Source organism: Rousettus aegyptiacus, unplaced genomic scaffold, assembly GCF_014176215.1.
Source record: "Rousettus aegyptiacus isolate mRouAeg1 unplaced genomic scaffold, mRouAeg1.p scaffold_m13_p_4, whole genome shotgun sequence".
Classification (NCBI taxonomy): Eukaryota; Metazoa; Chordata; class Mammalia; order Chiroptera; family Pteropodidae; genus Rousettus; species Rousettus aegyptiacus.
Window position 1 is genome coordinate 58,686,780 of NW_023416307.1, and position 23,334 is coordinate 58,710,113.

The window sequence follows — 23,334 nt, forward strand, 5'->3', positions numbered from 1 at the left end:
AGGGGACATCTAATTTCTTTTTCCTTTTTCAGTTAATGAGGTCTTTTCACTGACTATTATATTCCTTCCCACCCACTTCTTCCACCTCCCACTTCCTTTTCTATTAACCTGCACAAGCCTGAATCAACAGTAGTTAGACCACTGCCTTTTCTTTGTCACATTGAGATTCTGAACTAATATTTCAGCCTAGTGGTCAGCATTTGACCCTTGAAGGGAGTAGTCGCATATGTTAAGGAAGGACAGCCCTCCTGATAAATGTGTAGATTGGTAAGGTACTTTTACTGTAGTGTTTGAGGCTATTGAGTACAAAAGAATGAAAATACAAAGAAATCTACACTGGACCATACCATTTCAATGTGTCAGAGGTTTATAAATTTTTTTTAATTTTAAAATATTATTAACTTGTAAACCTATACTCAATTAAATTTCAAGTACTACCTAAGCCACCGAACCCTAGAGAGAGCCCTTAAAATGAGGGCCTCCCTAACTTTTTTAGAAACCATTTTAGGTTATTATCCTAGGGGCCCACTGTTTAAATATACACCACTCGATGATGCTAGTTAAGACTTGGCAAAGCCTCTTAACTAACTACTTCTGGATGCCACATAATAAAACAGCGTGAGCAGCTATTTGAACATTACCCACATGTACTTTGAAAGACTAACTGTAAACTACTTATAAGGGCTCTCTGTGATACAACAGAAAATAGATGGGAAACTAGTTTTAGTTTCAAGAATAGGCATTGAATATGCTGACTTCGAGAAAGACATTGAATGTCTGCAATATCCACTGGAAAGAAAAGAAAATCATATCAGAGTTAATAAATTACTTCTCTCTCTCTCTCTCTCTCTCTCTCTCTCTCTCTCTCTCTCTCTCAACTCCAAACCTCAACTCCAGCTTTATTCATTTTGGTGCCTTTAATTCGAAGGACTTTCTTGTGACATGTTAATGACCATTTAACTGTTTCTCATGGTGTCCCAGCAGAATCACCCATAATACCCCACCTCCTCATTTAGCTGATAAGAAACTGAAGCTCAGAGTTAAGTGATTTACTAAGAGCCACAGAATACAGTACTGGGGTCGACCTTAGAGTTCTGTTCCTAAAACCTCCCAATCAGTTGCTTGAGTTAGATTGACCTCCTCAAGTACAGGCATACCTAGGACACACTGAAGTTCAGTTCCAGACCACTACAATAAAGCATATATCACAATAAAGCACATTTTAATCTTTTTGGCTGCTGGAGGGTCTCGTCTTCCATTATAAAAAATACAACATCTATGAAGAACAATAAAGTGAGGTATTCCTGTATTGGCAGCCAAAAGACAAAGCACAAAAAAACACACAGTGCCAAAGTTCCTGCCCTCCCTTACTTTTGAAAATCAAAAGTTGGAGAATTTCTTTTTCATTTTAACTGGGATTTACTTCATTTTACACTCACGCAGAAGCCCACAAACCCTGGCATAAACTATAAAATACAGCAGAATGATGGTGGAAGAATAAGGATAAAAAGCTGGGATGGGATGCGTCTGAGGAATAACTCAGGGGGATGGAATTAAGAGAATGAGAATAACTAATGGGGTGCGATAGAGCTAAAATGATGATAACAGGGTGGAGCCAGGATGATAATAACAAGCTGGGAAACAGCTGAATAGGTGATGAAAGGAGGGTGGGGGAGATGGTTTAGCGATATAAACGGCCTTGTGAAAATTAGGGCAAAGCGCATTTACCCAGCTGTGAACAGTGTGATGAGAAGATATTAAGCTGAGTTATTTAAATCGTCTGAATAATAATAGTAATAATAAAAATAAAATACAGTAGATAGAATATAATATGGGAAGGTGGTTTCCAACTGCTGCATAAATGCAGAAAACAGTTTAGCTATTTATTTTTGAAGCTGGAAACTTAACACCAAATAACCAGTGGAAGTTTAAACCATTTTTCTACTTGACACTTGTGTAAGTAAGACACAAGTGTTCACTGCACTATTATTGACCTGTTCCATCTTAATGCACTTAGGAAACCTTGGCATTTAAGCTACAACTTTCAGCCAAGTTAGAGAAAAAGCCCACTCTGCAAGGAGACTAGGTTTTCTGCATCCAGATGTATTAAGTGCCCAAATTCCAGGCAAAATCTACTCTTCCTAAGCTTATGGTACAAAATGGCAAGCAGATCAAATTTGAACATGCAGATATGCTTTTCTCTTGTTGATTTTTATTTATCATCGGTCTTTATTTAAACAAGCTGTTAGGAGAAATGTAGAATAGTATGTGCTAATTATACTACTCTGTAGGGCTTGGGGGCAACAAGTAATTCATCCTATCCCTAATGCACCATTCTGCTTTTCTGAAAGAGTCTCAGAGGAGGATTTAGAGTTTCAATGAGATAAGTAGAGGATACCTTAAAGTCTGAACTCTGTCAGCATGTACACTTGATAGTCACTAGGTTGGGGATGGGACTGTGAGAAATGTATAAGCTAAGACCCAGGCATTCAAAAGAAAAGCACTTCTTATTGTTCAACAGGATCTATCATTAAGCAAATTTGATTGGTTGATCAAATTTCAGGTGAGGTTGTATTACCCCAAGAGGGTAGGGTTAGAGAAAAGGCTAAAAATAAACTTATATCATGCTCAGAAACTTATTACCTTGGCAATACTCTTGCACTGATATCAGTAACATGGAAGTAAAAACCTGAGGGAGAAGCTGAATTAGTATTTCCCAAAATAAATTTTCCAGATGCTTGGCTAAAGCTGATATGAGCTATAGCGCTTAGGGAGAGGAAAGGAATTCTTAGCTACCATAGTTCCATCTGTCATGAGTTAAAGAGACCAGAACCAGGACCAAAATTCATAACCTGAATTTGATCTCTACTAATTTAAACAACCCTTAACTCCAGTCCTCAAAATTATCTGTTATTTTGGTAGTCGGTTTTTCCACTGAAGGGTAGGATCCTGTTTGTAAGGTTACTACAATAGGATGTTGCCCCTACTCTAGCTAAAATTGTTTAAAAGCCTTTAGATTTTAAGTATTACTAATAGCTCTAGTGCTGGCAGAAAGAACAAACACTTTATGGGAGATATATTCCAATAGGCATGGAAATTTATCGGTTTTATAATTGTCTGAATAGCTAAACATAAATAAGATATATATAGGTATATAGATACATGTCTATATATCTATAAACTCTCCATGATGCTTACTCTTTTTCCCCCTTCAGAGCGTGTTTTACCCACAACCCCCCACCCCATTCAAGGTCAGTATGATTTTTATCAATGTAGCTGTTTTGCTGGGTCATTCTCCATCATCTATAATGTGCAAAAGACACAAAGGGGGAAATACATTCATGAAATTAACATACAAGAGACATTATTTTTATAACCTTCAAGAGAAAGTCAATTGGTTGCCCCCATACCAGGTGATAGGCAGGTAGATCTGTCACTCGACCTAACTTCAACTTGGTCAGTAGTTGGGAAGATGATGCTAAATTTAGAAAGCATTTTTTTTCTTCAATTAGTATATGTTACAGATAACTATGAACTCACATATTTGGAACACTGCCAGTTAAGTTATATAGCTTATAAATAATATAAGCTATATAACTTATATCTTCACATTTGGAGGTTTTTACAATCCGAATGTGAATTCATTTGTATTATTTGTAAAAATAAGTTTATCTACCACCTAAGGTTGAACTCAACCATAGTACAAGGACATTACTTTATCTTAAAATCTTGGCCAGTTCAGGGACATTTTCTTTTAAACATAACTATTTTAGAAAACAAAAAACGAAAAAAACAAGCTAGTCATTATATATTCCTTTTTATAAAACTTTCTACACACTCAAATTAAATTTTTCCTCCTACATCACATTTAGATGCAAGCTGCAGCCCCAACCTTCTAGCTTGAGGCTGTTTAAAGGCAAATTGGCAAATAAAATTAAAACAATACAAAAAAATCTGAAATGAAACCAACCTACCATTGAAATTAAATTCCAGAAAAGTGATTTGCAAATAACACTCAAAGACCTGAGAAAAAAATGGAAAGTAGGCCATGCGGGGGCTAATGTGGAAAAAAATAAATCCAATTAAACAAGATTATCGTATACACTATAAAGGAAATGTGCTCAGAATTAAAGGTAGAAAGCTGCTATTTCATTAGTTTGAAGATGGATCATGTTTCATTAACACTTGTCCAAACTAAAAATTAGGGCAGAATTGAGTGTAGATATTCAGCGTGTCAATAATGCAATGTTTTGCATATGTATTCATAGATAATGCAAACTTATTTTAATTATATTTGAAATGAGGATTGCAAAGTTTTAAGGATCAATTAGCTTAATAAAAGAGTTACTCCTAAATTTTAAGAAGGGTCCAAACTATTTTTAGAAGAACTCTTCCTTAAAACATTAATGAAATCTGTTTCTATGCCAGCCACTAAAAATAAGACTGTTAAAATGTTCCTGTTTCTTAGATTTGACATGAAACAGTGTTCATGGAAAATATTCCATTTTGAATTCTTGACATGCTGCAATTATTTTAAGACATTTATCTTCTAGTGTTACTGCCAAGATTGACACCATTTTATCATGTTGCCATCTTGCAAGTATCTTGATGTGACAAACATACACATACATATTTGTCCCAATGGATAATGTTTCAAAGAGGTCTTGCTCCATTGAAGATGAACTTTGCACAGTGTCACTATGACTCTAGGTGTCCTTTGTGAGAGCAGTTCTGCTTCCACAAACTCATATTTTATCTGATCGTGCTTTATGATAAATGTAACATTGAACAAAATGAAGCCAGACACTGTTCACAAAGCACAGCTGTTAGATATCGAAAAACGTTTGGACCAAGGATAGAACATGTGGGATTTTTTGAACTTGATATTTTCTCACAAACCGAATTGTTGATTGGAGAATGACCCTAGTTTGATTTTACGTTGTAGATAGACTATAGATGCCTTTCATAGATCCAATAGTTTTAGAGAATATAGTTTATCTTACTACTAATACTTTGGGCTTGTGCTGGTAGCAATTGAAAAGCTGTTCATGGTGACTTGGGATAGCTGGTGTGAGAGTTGGTATGGAAAGATAGTGCCATCTTAAGTTCCCTGGTCCTTACAAAGACTTTATTTTTATAAGGATCAAATCCCTTTTCTTCTTTCCAATCAAGATGGCAACCCATGTGAAATGCAGTTTCCCATAGAAAGAAAATACTAACATTTTGGATCCCTAACATTTTTATAGTGCAACTTAATTACTGAAATATCTATGAAAAGTATGCCTGCCTCACTGTGATCGTCACTACAGCACAAGACACTTTTAATTAATTAAATATTATATATTGTCATCTACTTGGAAGCCTATATCTCAGCCCTGAGCTTTAAGATGTCTGTAAGCAGTGGGCTGATGCATAAAAGCCCGAAGGGTTTTGAACCAATTAAATTCTTTAAGGTGTTTTGAAAGTAGGAGAAAGTCCCAAAGGTTCTTTTCTGTCCGCTGACTGTAAAAAAGGTAACTTTTCCCCTACTTTTAATAACAGAAATACATGCATATTTTCAGCTGCTTCATTGTTAATCTCTCTCATTGGAGAGTCTCCTCTCCTACCCCCACTCCACATGGCTCATCAGGCTGACTGGGGATAAACAGCAGAGTCACAGCAGGAATGCAGTCCTAAACCCCTTCAAGCTGTGATTAAACAAAAACAAGGCTCAATAAATCAAATGTATTTCCCCTGGGTTTCCTTCATCATATTGCTTGATTTTCTGCAGTGATGATGATAATACTGGAATTACACCAAAGGATAATTTGTATTGTCTGTGGCCAATCAGAAATTTTTCAAATGTCCTTTACTATTCTGCCAAAAATAAAACAAAAAAATCAGTGTGCTTCCCCGCTCCTTAATTTAAAAGATATGTATATAAATAAATAAGATAGTGTTCCATCCTTGATCTGTTTCTGATAGGTGTTTTTCTCATTAATTTTAATTTAGGTTTATTTATTCTGAAATGAGTCCTGAATGGCATATATTTGCATAACTATCCCTGAATGTATCGCTGCAGAAACTCCACTGAATTGTCAAATGAGGAAAGAGACTACTCTAAACATCTGAGGGAACTTTTCTCACTTTGTTAGGCTCAAATCATTTCCTGAGGCCTCTGAATCCTAAGAAATGAAAACATTGCTCTTCTCTCCTCCCCATGAGCTTACTTGTGCATAGCCCTTCATGATGTAAGTGCACCTGGAGATGCCCTCACATTTAGAAGGACTGCAGGTTCAAAATGAGGTGACTAAGCCAGCCTCAGAAAGTTAAAAGGAAGTGAAAGAAGGGAAGAGGACAAGGACGAACCACCATTGTCTTCTTTTTATCACCCTCAGATGAAGAATTCCCTTGAGCTTGGGGCTCTCTAGGCTCAATCAGTTCATCCTTCTCCAATCGCTGCAACTAAAATAAAAAATTAATAACCCTGGAATGTCTCACTTGTTTGCTTCCCATCTGATTATTTATCCCAAGTGAACAGCCTTTCCATTCACTAACCCCATGTGGCAAGCGGGTTTGGGAAATGTTGAGATTATCTCCCAGGTTCAGGCTTTGCACTGGGTTTGTTCACAGCTGCTTGCCATTCAGTTCCTGTTTTTCCATTGATAAAACACATTGCACATGGCTGGGTTTGCATGATTAATACAGCTGTCTAAAGCTTTCTCTGAAAACAAAACAAAACCCCCCAAAATTAAAGTTTAAAAAAAAATTAAATCCAATCCACAAACAAACCAGGCTTGCAGAAATCTGAAGTCCGCTGGCACGTTTCCTTCTGAGGGAGACTGGTGTTGCTATGGGCAGGGCTGGCATCAGAACAGCCAGATTCTATCTAAAATAGGAGGAGGAGATAGACCTGCCCTCGCCTGGCACTCCCAAGAATGGGTTCTCAAAATCAGACTCCGCAAGGATGGGAAGATAACTGGAGGGAAAATCCTGTGAAGATGACTGGTATGGCCCTACAGCTTTCTTTATTTTCTGTAAGGTATTATCCTGGATATCAATAAGAAAATGCTTCTTTTCAGCTCCTTGTAACCACACTTTCACCCTGTCTAATAATAATGGTAGTAGTAGTAGTAGTAATAATAATAATAATGATAATAATAGCAGTTAACATCAATAGTGGGCTTCTCGTGTAGCAATAGAATTCTAAAGCCTCCTGCATATATTAACTTGATTAATTCCCACAACCCTAAGAAACTAACATAAAACTTCTCCCACACTTTTTAATCATCATAGTATATCCAAATTCTAGTCTACTCATCACTACACCCTGGCACATATATAAATCTGTGGTAAATTTTAAATAAATCTTATCTATACATTTATGTTCATTAGATACATATCCATTTAATGCATTTCAAAAATTTATCTAATTTACTTTATATATTACAATGCTCATAACACATAATACTCAGTTACCTCATATCCATACTCTTTTACAAAGTTTGTTTCCGAATACACTCAACACACAAATGTATGCCCAGTTCACACAGAGATTTATATGAAAGAATTCATATTTAAGAAACATGAACAGAGCTATCTGGCATTAGCACATCTAATTTCACACACTTATTCAGGCTGATTTACATACATGCCTCTATTAATCATGGATAATTACTAGCATTGTTCTCTTTAATTCAGTTTTTCCAACTGTGAAATGGGAAAGAAATCATATTTTTATGCCTACAAGCTCAAAATGGTGTTTTAAATAATATATTAAAAGGAGCGTCAAGTTCCTAGAAAGAAAGCATACTGAATTTAAAATAATCATATTCCAATATACATATTTCTCAGAGTTTTTTAAAAGTACCAATATTTAGAGATATACTTGTACCATATTGTCTGGATATTAACTAAATATAAGCTCAGTGTGGCTTTATTACATTTCGATATATTATAGATTCTAGGGATGTCTGAGATGCCCATACTGCTAGCAAGTTTAAATATAGAAGCATCCCAAGGCTAAATAAAGAAAAATATTTTCACCAGCATCATAATATTACACTTAAGAGGAGCTGTGAGTTGTAGTTTGCTATGGTGTGACATGGGCACACACACTCACACACTTTCAGTGGATGCCCGTCGTGCACATTACCACTTCTCAGACTGACCCAAAGTCATCAGTCTAAAGAATCTGCCATTTTTTCTGGTCAAGATATAAAGCATGACCTGGGAAAGTTTCCAGTTTTTAAACACATGGCTTTTTTCCCACTAGCCAGTGGAAACAAGGGCCTTGTTTAACTGATAGGACTTCAGCAGCTGTGTCAAGGCAAATTTACAGCAAAATCACAGGCCCTGATTAATACACATGAAGTTAATTGAGAGTTAACATTATTACTGGAAAACCATCTCCTGACTCTTTTACTAGGAGCAACAGTCTGACTGCCTCCTGATTTTCTTCATTGGTTGGGAACCAATCAAATGAACCAATCTAGTGATTTAGACCCAACTGTAATAGGTGGCCCAACCAATGATTTAGACCCAATAGCAACAAGCACCTCTCTCTGTTGACTCTATTTCTGTGTCCTCTTCTCACTTCTCCACTCTTCCATCTGCTGTTTCCTAAAAAGTTCTTGTTCTCTCCTGGTTAAAATTTGCTAGCAAAAATAAATCCGAAATTTATTTCCACTATTGCTTAAATGTCCAATAATGGCTTGGAAGTGTTCCCTGTCTCAGCATTTATATTAGCTTCAGGCTAAATGGCTACAAATCCTACAGTCTCAGTTTAAAGGTAGGAGAATGTTTCGTGCTTGGGACTCTTTTCTAATGCTTGTCCCTAGACTCCTAGCCTCCTAGCCTTTCCCTAGCCTCCACTAGCCAGCCTTTCTTGGTGATCTCCCTGCAGTATGACTGGCTGTTCTATTTAAATTTCTAGAGCCAGCAGGGATTTGAAGATGAACATTTTTTTGAAAATCCAAGCTCCCACTAAATTTTAATTTGATGGAAATATTTCTCTGCTATGAGCTTTATGGGGAAAAAAAATTATCTTTCAAAGTAACAATTACATTTGTGGATTAAGTTTAAGTAATTGACAGTCTTGTCTTTTTAATTAAAAGGAACAAAGCTGCCTACGAAGAACTCAGTGAGATTTGCAGCAGAAAATGCTGGCATGTTGCCCCAAAGGGTGAAAGGACCAGGATCTTGAATGGACAGAAAATGCTGATGCAATTCTCTCGAATCTTTAGAGCAAACCCCCAGCAGAGCTTGCCTTGGTGTGTGCATCAGTGTTCCATTTAGCTAGAGGGTAACAGTCTACTGTGAGGACACTGCTGGGTGTAGCCAGGAAGGAAGTCCTTTCTGTGGGAGCTTCACACTAGATGCAGAGACATTGTGTGGAGCAAGAGACTGCAAAGGAAGTGGCAGTACTTAGAGTCAAAAAGAAAAAAATAATACATAGTCTTCTAAGACTTCAATCATCAATAGTCTGAGCCCCCCAAAAATGTCATATTATTGCCCCCCAAAAATATAAACTTGAATTTTAGTCTGTTCCTCGGCTCTGTCTTTCTTTTTCACTAAAAATTCTTATTCCTGATTTGTATTTCTTGATTTTCTTTTTCTCTACCTTTTCAACTATATTCACCTTGCATTACATATATGCTTTGACATCTCTCAAACAAAACCAAAGAAAATGTTTTGACCATATTAACATTCACTTATAAACACTAGTTACCAGCCACACAAGCCACAAAGCCATTACCCACTCTACCCGGAGGAAACAACTACTTCTGAAGAGGCAAAATAAAAATTAACCTGAGGAACAACTTCCCTTATGCAGTCACTCTGTCCTCACAGTGGTCTTTCATCATCACAGGGCACCTGCAGGATTTAAATTAAAGGAGCATCTTCACTGCGGGGGAAAATCAGCTTAAGTGGTCCCAACTTAGATCTCCTCTTGTATATTGCTGTGAAGAAACACACCTGCCAACTAAGAACACAACATGACATGATGAATTTGGAATTCCAATTTAAAGTGTTCATATGTACCCAGATGTATGATGGGAATAAGCAGACCACTCACTAGGAGTCCACTGAGAATTGTCAGCTTACAGATCAGTAGGAGGAGAGACCTTACAAGTCATTTATCATGCTTTGTAATTGGACCCTGGAGAGCCAAGCACTGCCATAATACACTACACTGTTTTGCTTATTAGTGTGCTGACTGTAAAAAAAAACACTTTCTACATCTCTATAACACCTATGTACGTTTCAACAACTAGACATTACCAAGAACAGAGCATCTTTACTATAAAAAATAGCTATCAGTCTTTTCTATTTGACCTGCCCCATACTCACAATAAAGATTCTGACTTAACCACTCACCTTCTAAACCTTGCAGTTTCAGTATGACTTTTTTTTACTTGCTTTAAGAGAACATTGTTTGGGTCAAGAATAGCATCTTATTATTTAAAAACAAAAAAAACAGTAGAAGATAACTGTGCCATTGCCAAGTGTCCATTCTGTGTACTATCCCATCCTCTTTTAGCCCACCCAGCACCAAGCATTCCCAGCCATGTTCTATGTCAGAAAGTTGCTTGGCCTTTCTAAATTGCTCTTGCAACTATACGTGTGGATTTTGTAAGACTTGGAAGCAGGGGATGTTTGGAGAACAGAAACAGCTTACACAAAAGAAACCACACAGTAGCTTGCACTTCTTTTTGTTGAATCACAAGTTAGAGAGTAACTTGGGAGATTTGTTCTGTTTTCCTCTCTGGAGTTCCAGAACACAGGTAAGTTTATCATTGAAATCTGCTTAGTGTTACAGTGCTGGAAAAAAAAAAATGGAATGATTTCAGTCATTGGAGGTTGGTCTTCCTTCGGAGGATCAAACCTCCCTCTCTAAGTCATCCAGTTAATATCGTGACATCTTGTTCTGCACGTAGATGTACTCTCCACTTGCTTTTGCACTGTAGAGTTTCTTTTAGAGTTTTCTTTTCCTTATAATTTCTAACCATTAGGAACACAAGAAAGAGCCTCCATTTTTGATGGGCAGTGAAAAACTAGTTTCTGGCACAGGTTAAGTTTATTTGATAATGCATAATATTTGATTACACCATTCATTCACAAAAACAAACAAACAAACAAACTTAGTACTTTCTATGTGCCAAGCTCAGAGCTGAGTCCCGGGAAGAACTGTGGAGAATGAGCCAGCATAGCCTCTGCACTAATAGAGCTTACAGACCAGATGGAGCAGTAGATGATAAATTAAACAATCTCAAGAAACTTCATTAACTTTAAGATATCTGTGTGGTATTTGGGGAGTACAGAACAAGAGCACTTTAGCTAGCCTGGACTGGTCAGAGAAGGCTTCCAGGTGAAAGACGGATTTAAAAGGCAGATAGGAGAGAATGGAAATGGAAAGAGGGGCAGAACTTTCCAGTACATGCAAAGGTCTAGAATCCAAAGAGAGCTGAACAATATTAAGTCTAATTAATTTTAGAAATCTGAAAAAAAAAAATCAATTTTTGCCCTAAGAGTCTCCTCATTTGTATCTGGTGTGTTTAAAAAAGAAAAGAAATATGATAAATCAATACAGTTAAAAGAAAGGGGACCAGCATTTTCAGCTCTGTTACACATTTATGACAAAAAGACTACCTGCTGGCTTAATTGTACAGACGCATACCAATATCAGACACTCTGTGCTAGATGGCACTATTCAGGGTGAGTTTTCTGGAAGTTATTGAGAGCCTGTTACGTGAGAGAACCTCTAGAGAAAATGTTCAGCCTCTCAACAGGGAGGTTTAATGATAGGATTTTATTTCATTTATAGGAATGGTCAAGTTGTAAGGAACCACCAGTATTTTCCAGGAGTGGCTCCAGAACCTGGCGAAGATGTTATATTTGGAGTCAGTGACACAGCAGGAGTTACAGATAAATTGCTGAGGCACCCTGGCCCTCCAAGTAATAAAGTCCCTGGGAAAGACTCAAAGCAGACCCACCTTTACAAGGGCTGCACCGTAGCAGTTAGTGCTATACATGTAGATTCAAGGGTAACTAGGAGCGTACTGCCATTTTAAATCCCTTATCTTCTTATTTTCAAAGCCTTAAAACTCCAGGAAATCTCACAAATTCACGTGTTATCTCTGCATTCAAATTCCATAGGCTAGCTACCATGTTTCAGGGTATTTAAATGTTTTTGATTTTAAAAATAAAAACACATTACATGGATTAAAGACAGTCTTGAATCCCTTAGAATTTAAATATAAAATGTATTCTGAAAACAGATCTGCAATTCACAGTTTAGGGCTGGGAAATAGAAAAAGAAGAAAGCCAGACAGGATGAAAATCTCCAGAGACCTATCCAAACCTATGCTTTTAATCCTTTTTAGCAAGTCAAATAAATGAAGGCCTGAAAGGCTTTAAAATATAATGAAAATGTATGTTTTTAAACACAGAAAACATAATCTATTTAAGCTGGGAGATAGTTCTTCATTAAATGAGATGACTGGTCTTTAATTCCAACAAGGGCAAAAGGCCAGGACAGTACCCTCAGCTGTAATGGGCACATTCTAGGTGCAAAGGCAGAAACACTTGTTCCTTCTTTAACAGAGAAACCGCATACCTTACCGACGAACAATTCAAATAAGCTTGCTTCTGGAGTTTTTCTAACCTTACACATATTTTTAGGTGGAGTGGCTCAGGGAAACCCCTTTATTAAACTTAGTCCCTTGGGCATTCCCTAACATTCTAATTCATCAATTATTAAAAATTAAGCATCTCAGGCTAGATAAAAAAAAAAAAAAATCCACAGGATTTAAGAAAGCTGACTTGCCGCAAGTAGTAAGAGACTTACTGAAGACTTTTCGTTATGCTGGGAGTGTTTGGTGAGGCTGTACTTTCTGTAACAATGCATACTGCCGCTGAGCAGAGCCCGTAGCTGTTAAAAGTCAAATTGTGCACCTCTGCTTGTGCCACAGGGCAATTACATCAAGTCTACAGTTAGAAGGACCTCATAAACCCATCTAATACATTTTTTATTGCACTGGCATTTCGTGCTGTTAAGACTGTGTTCCTTTCGGAAGTCACACCTCACATAACTTAGCTTCTCTTTGGTCTTACGTGATACCAGCCAACTAAAAAGTGTGTGTGTCTGGCAGGGGGCGGTGGGAGGGGGGGGCGGAATTCAGTCTTCTCATAGTGATGTCAACCCAAAGCCAAATAATCAGAAACCCATTACGTACTTTTCCCCAGATTTAGAGGGTATTTTTAATGCATCGATTTGCTTTTACAAATAGTTTTATATTCTGATAATAAATGTCATGCATTTTCATTATGGGAGAACTTGAAAATTTATAAAACTGTAAAGAAGAAAATAAAGATCATATATAATCTCTCCCAGCGATCACACCATTAATATGACATAAACAGATATTTTGTCTGAATGTTTGCGCTGTCACTATACTGTAAAATATTCAAGTTAAAATATCTAAACGGTTCCCCATTTCCTGACCTCTCTGAGGCTGGGCATGTTACTGTGACTTGCTCAAGGTCATAGCAGAGGCAGGAACAGGAGCATCCCTCCTGCCCTGGGCCAGGGCCCTCTCTCCACAGTGATAGGCACACTCAAAGCTCTTCCAGGTCCTAAATTAAACCTAACTTATTTTACAAGCGAATTTCTTTGACTTAGAAGAGATTTTTCTTGTGTCACCTCTAAGATATCGAGTAAGAACCCCTCTTTCAGGTGTGGGAGCTCCTGCATTCCCTAAATTGGTATATTAATATTTTCTTATACAAATTTGTCTTTTTTTGATAAAATTATCTTTGATTTAAAATTTTTTTTTCTGATTCTCTTTAATATAGAACACTGGTTTGCAGAGGGTTGGTCCATGAATTTATGAAACTAGGAAGTGAGTCTCAAATATTTTAGCCACATTATGTAAGGAGAAATTATGTCAGCATTAGTTAGTTATGATTTGGATTTATGCATTCATTCAGCAATGAGTTATCATCATATATCCAAGGTGACCAATATTCTGGTTAATCACTCATGTCCTTGGCACACTCCAAAATAGCATCAAATATCTGAAGTCCATTTCTGGTCACAGTCAACTGTAAGAGGAAAAGCCCTAAGAAATATTTGAAAGTAAAGTGTAGGATTCTTTTTTGATACCCCTCCCCTCCCTCAAATAAAGCTAAGGAAGACCAATTTCCTTTCTCAAATATTGATGTCATCCAAAGACTTCTTCATTTTCCAAACAAGGTTGATTAATTCTTTGTAGTTAGGATAATGGTCTGCCTATGAACTAAGAAAACAGGAATACCCTTAAAGTTGAGGTTTGAACCTTTTTCTCCATTTTGCCTTTTCCCCCCATGAACTAGATCCAGAATGATTAGAGAACATTATGCTAGAAATGTTAGGCATTAGGTTTTATGCAACATGAATATAATACATGGGAGAAAATCGAAAACTCTAATAATCCAAATAAAAAGCACAGGCATATCTTTTTCTGTGTCAAAAGAAAAAAATAATAATAATATTTGTAAGTAGAAGCCGCTAATCCCTAAAGCCTCTGAGTGGTGAAACCTTTGAGAAAGAAATTAATAACTTTCAAAGTGTGGCTTTGAAAATTGAATTAATAAAATTGTCCCTCTTCAAGCCACCATAATAAGAAAGGTTTTATCTTCCAAAACTATGGCAAAAAATAAAAATAAAATAAAATTCAGAGCACAAAAAACCACGAATTCCTATGGAGGAAGCTTACAGATGTTATTCTTCAGGCCCTCACCATCAGCGAGGGAGGAAGCAGCAGCACGTCAAATCCTCTTCTTGGTTTCCGTTTTTAAACGTCTTAATGATTTTAACCTCGTCCCTCTCTTGCTTTTTCCAGGCTACTGAAGGATAAAATCCCTATTGAACTTGAAACCTGCCTCTTCCCTGAACATGCACTCTTACTAATTCTGGCCCAGAAAATTAAAGTCCCGTTAATTATATTTTAGTTCTCTAACTAACATGTCATTTTCAAAACCTGTGGCACATTCGAAGACTGGCATTACAGAAAGGGTTGTACCATAGACAAAAACAATAAAAGACAGAGTTTCCTTGTTCAAATGGCGGTGGGAGGTTAAAGAATGAGTCATTTATGTTCAAGTGTACATCCTTGAATTAGAAAAGCTACATAAACAATATAAACCCCCAAACTTGATATATCCTACATGTGGATGGGAATGAATGCTAATAAGCAGAGGATTAGAGGGAAGTTGTCGAGAGTTAAGAGTCAAAGCACTGAAAATCAATTCTTCCCCTTATAGATTTGTTGTACCTTCTCCCAGATAGAACTCAGAGAAGGCAAAATATCAAAAAGGTTCATAACCATAGACATGAAAATTTCCTCAAGTTATAAGGGAGTTGTCAAGCTGTAAACTGTAAAGTTCCTAATGAGGCAGCTGTCACCTTCACAACACTCACTTTAATTTTTGGAGGGAGAGAGAGAGAGAGAGAGAGTCAGAGAGACTTAATCGTACCACATAATAGGAGATGAGAGGTAAGAAGAAGAGTAAATTTTCCAGCCTTTGAATCAAAAATTAAAAAAGAGAGATAAGGTTGGGATTTTATTGTCTAAAGTTTAAATTTTCATTAGTCATGAGGCTATTCTTAAATAAAGGTCAGCCCTCGGAAAATTTTCTACCTGCCAAGATTCGGGGACTGGTGAAAGGGCCTCCCGGCCCTGTGCGGCTCTTCAAATGACTGAATTCCCAACAATAATTTTGTCTTGGCATTAAGGCATGGCGGTTCCAAAAGAAGAAAAGAATCTCCCCCTGCCTGGAATCTTAGGGCAGCTCTTAAGGCTTTAATTGATTCATTCACTCACTCATTCATTCATGTATTTATGCATGCATTCGGACACTTATTCAGCACATCTATCAGACGCTTCCTCTGTGCTACAGAAACAGTGAGTTGATGCTACAGTCTATGCCAATGAGAGAGGCCAGATCAACTCTTTTTGATGCTGCAGTTTAGTTTTCTCCAACATGGCTGGGTGTAAAGAATCTGAAAGTCAAAAGTCAAAGACAGGTTAATATAAATAAATTTGTCAAAGCATTTGCCTTTTGTAGTATGAAAGACTTTTCCCCATTGTCTCTTTGTACTGCCTCATCAGGAGCTAAGTTCTAGACATATGACAATAATGCTTCTGGAGAATTCTAGAACTTTCTCCGTACTAGATTCCCCCAAAGGTTTTCTCAATTGTATTGCTGCAGTAGATTTATCTTTTTATTTTATTTTTTGGACCTGCGCTCCCATGCTTACTTGTTAAGTGTATTTGCTAAAGCAAGGTCAATATGTGAAGAGCAGTTTTCCCGAAAGACATAAATATCATAGGTTTTCTAATGAGTGTGTCCAGGGAATGACCACAGAAATAATATCTTCCTTCACAAGGCAGTTTTTTTGCAAGAACTCGAGATCACCTTCGCACTTGAAAAAGAAGAATAATTTTTAATTGTTAAGGATTAAAAGAAATAATTTTATTATCTATAAGAATAGGAAAGACTCCTGTAGGGAGAATAACATTTCAGTCCTGCTGAGTTAAGTCTTTTTTGTTTTTCCCACTATTGCCACCTGGTGGACAAAGGTGATTTCTTTAGACAGCACATAGTGCCATGTCTTAATTTTACCACAAGATGGCAGCACACAACCAACTTTTCAAAGCAAGGAGCAAAAAAAATTAAGGATTTTGCTCCTCAAAAGAGAATGTTCAATGCCAACAGAAGAGAATCAGGAGGAAATGATAGTAAGAAATAAGCACTCCACTCTCTTTTCCTAAAGACAAATTGAATTCCAAGTATTAAGATCATTAGGATTTCACAAACCAGTTCATTTATTGCAATAGGGAGGGCTTCTTAAAATTTAATGGGAAGCTAGTTTGCTTTTTAAGATATTCCAAGAAAATGTATATTTTGTTCCTATAGTATGATATTTTGGTAATACTTTTAAATCTTCTTTTAATGAGCCCCTTTCAACTGATTAGTAGGAAAGTTTCTGTTCCCTAAGATCTGTCCAGAACGTGTAGACTCTTACCCAAGCTTGTGCCGGTGACTGCTACCCCAGGCACATTCCTCGTTTTCTCCTGACCAAAGTGCTGCCTTGGCTGTCTGCTTCCCTGTCACTCCAGTGCGCTAGTTCCTCAATGTTTCCTTGATCCGTATTGTTGCAGTAGATTTTTTTTTTTTTAATTTTATTCTTTGGACCTGCACTGCCATGGCTTACTTGTTAAGATATATTTTTCTCTTTTTCCACCAAACTTTTACTGATAGTCCTCTCTAGAAAGTATTTTACCACAGATCTGACAATAATAACTCATATTTGTTGAGCACTTCCTATGTCTCTGGCAATATTCTAAGTACAGTATGATATATTACCTAGTTGATAGCACAAATTTATAACAGGTGTGTTAATTAAACCCATTTTACATATGATGAAACTGAGGCAGAAAGAGTTTAAGTGATTTTTCTAGCTTAAGCAGAACCATTAGTCTTCCTGCCTGTCCAGGTTCCTGAATAATTGCTTGCAATGATTCCCTTAAGGTCTATGGAGCAGAGGAAACCAAGTGTTCTTTACATGAAGATGGTCCCTTCAGAGATCCAGGTCCCTTTGGGTAAAGGGCACCACTATGACTTTGAGGGGACTTTATAGATTCTAAAGAATGAAAAACCAAAAGGCTTGACAAAAGAAAGAAGAGAAGTTGCACTTCGCAAAAAAGCAGAGCCAGACTCTCCCCAGCCAATAATGAATCATTTCAATGTCCTGGCAATATCCTTAGCAATGTATAGGTTGTACTTATACAGCTTTGCTTTCATAAAAATACCAGAGGTGTGTTGGGGAGTATGGACAGGGTTCTAGCTGGAGAACTGGGAACCTTGAATTTCAGTCTCAGTTCTGCCTCCTGCTGTGTGTGTGACCTTAGGTAACCAATTAGCCTCCCTTGGTTTATTTTATTTATTTATTTTTCTTATATGATGATGAGCACATTCTCTATAGTGTCTTTTCAACAACTTTTATGTTGATTTCAAAAAAAATTGTCAGTAAGTATTGTGGGAGAAAACAAGAGACAGTGTGTTTAATAAACAATTGAAACATCAGTGCACAGACGATCAGTGTGGTCAACAGGTAGAGACCGGTGTTTTATATTTTGATAGAACCTAGTTTCACCCCCGAGGTGAAAATGACATCAGTTGCTGTCTTCTGCTAAGAGAGGAGCAGAATTCTCGTTCCATCCTTCTTTATGGACTTCTACACAGAAGACTTCTATTACTTCTGCAAGTAATGAACTAGCTCTTCAAGGGCAGAAGAGCAGGTGCTGATGACTTTGAGCATCTTCAGAAATGCATCTGGGGATCCATCAGCAATCATGACACAAAACAACATTCACACTGGGCTCCCTCTCCACCCTGCATCTGGCCAGCTTAGGAAAACTGTCCTTACGTGTAGACACAGCTCGCTCTTAAGAATAGCCTGGCTGACACTAGTTTTGCTAATGCTGAATTATAGCCAAACATTTTCAAGACTTCAGACACTATGACAATGGTGCTCTTCTTCAGGCCATCATAAGAATTCCAGAAAACAGCATGCTATTTGAGAGCTTCCCCTTGTGACCGCCTTTGGATGGACGAATGGGAAATCTGCCGGGGTGGGGTGGGGGGAGGTTCAGTGAGGGATGGTATTAATAGATTGCACCGAACCTCAGAAACTTTGCAGACATGATTCTGAAGATCTGACCCCTTTGTGCTCAATCAGAAAATAAAGAATTTAGGTACTTAGATTCTCAGTTTCAACAAAGTCTCAGACCCTCCGTTAGGAGGATGCTAGCACATATTTATTCTCAGTGATTCCAGATCTTCTGTTTTGGCCCATTGAGCATTCTGAGTGCCTTTGTGAATTGGCTGAGCAACAACAGGAGAAAGTAATAAACAAAACCCCTGCTTCCATAACACTCAGAGTCCAATGGTGAAGACAAGCATTAATCAAAACATTAGACAAATGTATTTGAAATTAAAATTGAGATGAGTGTTTTGAAGGAGGGCAGAGCTTTTAATAAAAGGACTTAATTCTACCAAGGAGACTAATGTCCCTATGGAAGTTAATAACTAATTCTGAAAGCCAAGTGGAATTTCTAGCAGGGATATCATTGGGTCATAGGCACTATGACTGAGAAGACGTGGTATCATGGAGAATAAACAAAGGCTTGTTGGCTGGAATGTAGAGATGGTAAACACGGATAAGGCTGGAGAGGTGAGGGGGCAGAGCTATGGGTGCCATGCCAAGAATCCTGGAAGCCATGAGAAAGCACGAACAAGTTTCAAGCAGGACAGTGAGGTAACTAGATGTCCAAATCAAAAGGCTCTCTTTGGCTTCAGAGTTTAGTCACTTTACTTCCTTAGTGAAAACATATTCTTTAGGGATTCAAGGCTATGTCCTGATCTTCAAGGAGAAGAAAATCCATATCCCACAGCCATGGTTTGGCCTCCTATATCTGACCAAAGTGGTATCTGATGGAAATTTTCCAAATTTACTTCTAAAGATCTAAAAGTATTGTGGTTTAGTTAATAAGGAGACTTAAAAGGGAAGACAAGTATTTGACCTTCTAATCCTGAGATGTATTTATACATTCAACAAGTACTTATTGAATACCTGCTGCATGCCAGGCTCTCATCTAGGCACGGGGGAAGGATACAGTGCTTGACAAGACTCACTAGGTCGCTACCCTCTAAGGCGTATATTCTAATGGAGGAGATAAACTGTAAACAAGCAAGTAAGTAAGTCTGTACATGATGCCAAATGGTGATAAGTGCTATTAATATTAGTAAATCAGGGTAAAGGAATAAAAAGTAACAGAAGGTACCATTTTCAATAAGGTGATGGGAGAAGTCCTTCTTGAGCTGGTAACATTCTACCAGAAATCTGAATGAGTTGGCTGAGTGTGCCAAGCAGAGATCTAGGAGAAGAACATTCTAAGGAGGTGAAACAGCACGTGCGACCGTTTCAAAGCTGGAGGGGATTCAGGTGTTAGGAGAGAAGCAAGATCAATCGGCTCGGGCGGAGCAAACCGGAGAGGAAATGCTTGGATGGTGTTGGCAGCCGGACACATTCCATCATTTCACTAACCTGCAGTCAGGAGTTCTTTGGCATGCCATATTCAGAGTTTTGTACTTGTCTACACACCTAACATGCAACATCAAGTATTTGTAGTTGCAAATTGACTTTGCCACCTCCAACTGCACATTTGTTCCAACAAAGCAATCTCTTTCCATGTGCCTTTCTTTCCATCTCTACCAATATGTGTTTCTATTAGAATGCTCTTTCCACCTTTTCTCTCATTCTCCTTTCAGTGGAGAGTACCAGACTACCTGTGTGCTTATTCTCAGTTGATAAAGAATTTTTTATCTGTTTTTGTTTTGCTAAATTTTTCTTTTTTTAGAAATTGGCACCACCGTGCACTTCAAGCAAAAAGGTATGGTTCTTGTTTCTGATTATATTCTATGTGTCAAAATTAAAATTTCAGAGTAATGGACAAAGGTCTTATACACTGGAGTTTATTTTTGTCTCAACGATTTTTAATAATAATTTCTATAACATGTTTGTCACTATTTTCCCCAAATTGTGAACTTCTTATCACAAAAAGCCCTTTGTCCAACCCATGACTACTATATTGCTTTAGAAAGTTGTTTTTAAATGTCTGGAACTGAGCAAGTTATTCCTCTCCCACTTTCCTTACCCTAAGTGTCCATGGTTAATTCTTGTAGAGCTCCACTTTGAGGAATGTTCACTCCCCAGTGGCAGGGCTCTCAGAAGAGACATAGAGCCTACTTTACCATCACTTGTTGGCTATTCAAGTAGATACATTGCTGAGGGAAATAGAGCAGGTCTCCTAAAACGAAGCAGTAGAGCATTTAATATTTCTTCTTGCCTCAGCATTCTCCCAGGCCTTTGTGTAACCTCAGCCTGCCGCAGGACGCCTGGGCTGCTGAGATCTCCCTCTAACTGCCCCACATACCCCACAGTCATGTGACACATGATTCACATACTTTCCCCCACAAAGACAGTGCAATCAGGTCAAAGCTTCATGAAATGGATCCTAAGACACAGACACCAATTCTAAGACGCCCTCTTCACAAGTCCACAGAAATTCCGAACAGCGAGTATCCTCGGACAAGGGCCCAGAAGACCCTGCATGGCCAGACACCACCCTCTAAGTTCTCATACCCTCCCCCACGACTTGGGTCTGTTATTATCTCATATGAAGATGTCGTCTTCTCTGAACCTCAAAGGAGATGAGACAACCAAGATCGTTATCAGTTGTAAAAAGCTATTCCTGTGGGATTTGGACCTTCCCCCCCACACACGCTCCCCCAGTGACCAAGGTTCACAGAGATTATGGACACTTTGTTGTTTACTCTCAAGTAAGGGCCAGCACTTTGTTTATGGCCAGCCAGCTCTAGAAAGTCCCCCCAGAAGAGGCAGCAGGGAGAAGCAATCAGAAATATATACATAGGACCAAGATCATTTGGAGCAAGAAGGTATATAAACTATTGTTCTCTTCAGCCCTTCTTTTCTCCCAAGTATCATGATTATTAATTACATTTGAATCTTAAATGATGAGTATTAATGGAACATATGATACCTCAGGGCTTTGGCGTGGATGGGGAAACAACAGGGCATAGGGTTATTGCAGTTGTTGTTGTTTTAATTTCAAAGACATTGAAATAAATTCTTTGCATCATCAAAGAAATTCTAAATATTGGCTTAAAATTTCAGAGTTTTGCATGCCAAAATATTTTCTGTTATTTTGATGGAAAAGATGCATCATCCCAACTTTACCGTGAGAATACTTCAGCCTTACCCAAGACTCACTGCATAGAGAGGGGGAATAAAGAGTTATGTAAAAGGAGCCCAAATTTGATTCTAAGACACAGTGCTCAAAGAGAACATCGATATATTTCCTCTTCTAATCTGTTCCGGTCTGGAGATTGCAGTGCCGGCCTTTACCTCAATTCATTCACTCAGAGGAAGCTGTACTTCCTGAAAATGGACAGTAGGTGGCGCCAAAGTCAATCTTATCAGGCTTCCTTTAAACATGGCTTCTCAGAACTCGGACGTGCCTTGATCTGCGCATCTAGATAACCTCCAAGAGAGATTTAGGAGATTATTTTTCTCCTCATCTTAACAGTTGTTTTGTACATCTTTTTAGGCTTTTGTTTATTTTCAGCCAGTCAGCTCTTAGTTATTTTTAAAAGTATTCAAACTTAAATTTACCGAGCTTTTCTTGCATGGCTGAATAAAATTATGATTGACCTTAATTCTTCAGTGGCTAAAAGGAACACCCAAAGATCCCTGAGGACGTGTCTAACAATTATTTTGAATAAACCTAATCCCCAATCTGGAAAACGATCCCTTACGACTCAGGAGAAGCAAGAAAAATATGTTGGCCAGATTTGAATTAAAAGTGTCTTTAAGCAGGTGTTGAAAAATCACCTGTCCTTTCTTTTTTATTTTAGGGAAAGACAAATCAATTGGCTCAGCATCAGATTTGTAGTGTAGAGACTTTGCCCAAACAGTCCCATATTCCACAGTTTCAGGATATTTTATCAATCTTTTCCTTAACTGCGAATTCTCTTTTTAAGCATTGTCATGGCAAAGTGCAGTTCAGCATTTACCTTCATTCAGAGTCTCATTGATCCTGTCCTGGAGTCGAGAACCTTGACCTGGTGTGTTGACTCAAGATTCTCAATCTTGCTACAGCTGAATTTTGCTCCTTCAGGTCAAACATTAAAAGCCTTGGCCCAATTCACAAACCAGCGCCTTTGACTGGGTTATTTCATGCCGTTCTGTAATCCGAACATCTGCAGTTAATAACAATAATGAGAATACTACCATTTATTGAATGTTTACTAGATACAACACATAAAAGTGTATACACACACATATACGCATATAGAATGTGGCTGAAGACCAAGATATGATTTTTGTCTGTTATATGAAAAACCTACAGCAATTTTTGAATTTTGGTTCTATTTGCCCATCTATTCTTAAGGCTAATTTATGTTTGCAGATGCTTGCTTTCATTATATCTGTCGGTATATAAAAGCATTTGCTGAGCCTGGCCATCTGGTGTGGGAAATAAGATTTATCATTTGCAGAAATTTCATAACTATGAACTAAAACATAATTAATGATTTTGCTGATTATTTTTCCCTGAAACGACCATTAACTAAAGTATTCTCTTATGCAATCATATATGTGTAACTATAATTGCATGCACACTTGTGATGATTCCCCAGCTATCACCCTTTACCCTTGCATTTTTT

The 23,334-nt window shown here is 37.7% G+C and overlaps 1 protein-coding gene across 4 annotated transcripts in view; it reads left to right on the forward strand.

Annotated features, from left to right (window-relative positions):
• Positions 1–23,334, forward strand: part of LOC107506882 (limbic system associated membrane protein) — a 562,505-nt gene that overhangs the window by 535,215 nt on the left and 3,956 nt on the right. The window contains exons 7-8 of one of the 4 annotated variants that reach the window (XM_016137797.2): positions 3,216–3,251; positions 20,448–20,480. The exons of 1 other annotated variant lie outside the window; for it this stretch is intronic. In XM_016137797.2, the coding sequence (XP_015993283.1) occupies positions 3,216–3,251; positions 20,448–20,480 (69 nt within the window). Of the gene's footprint in view, positions 1–3,215; positions 3,252–5,991; positions 20,481–23,334 lie in introns of those variants that run through there. 2 more of the 4 variants (XM_016137801.2, XM_016137800.2) reach the window with 2 other exon arrangements.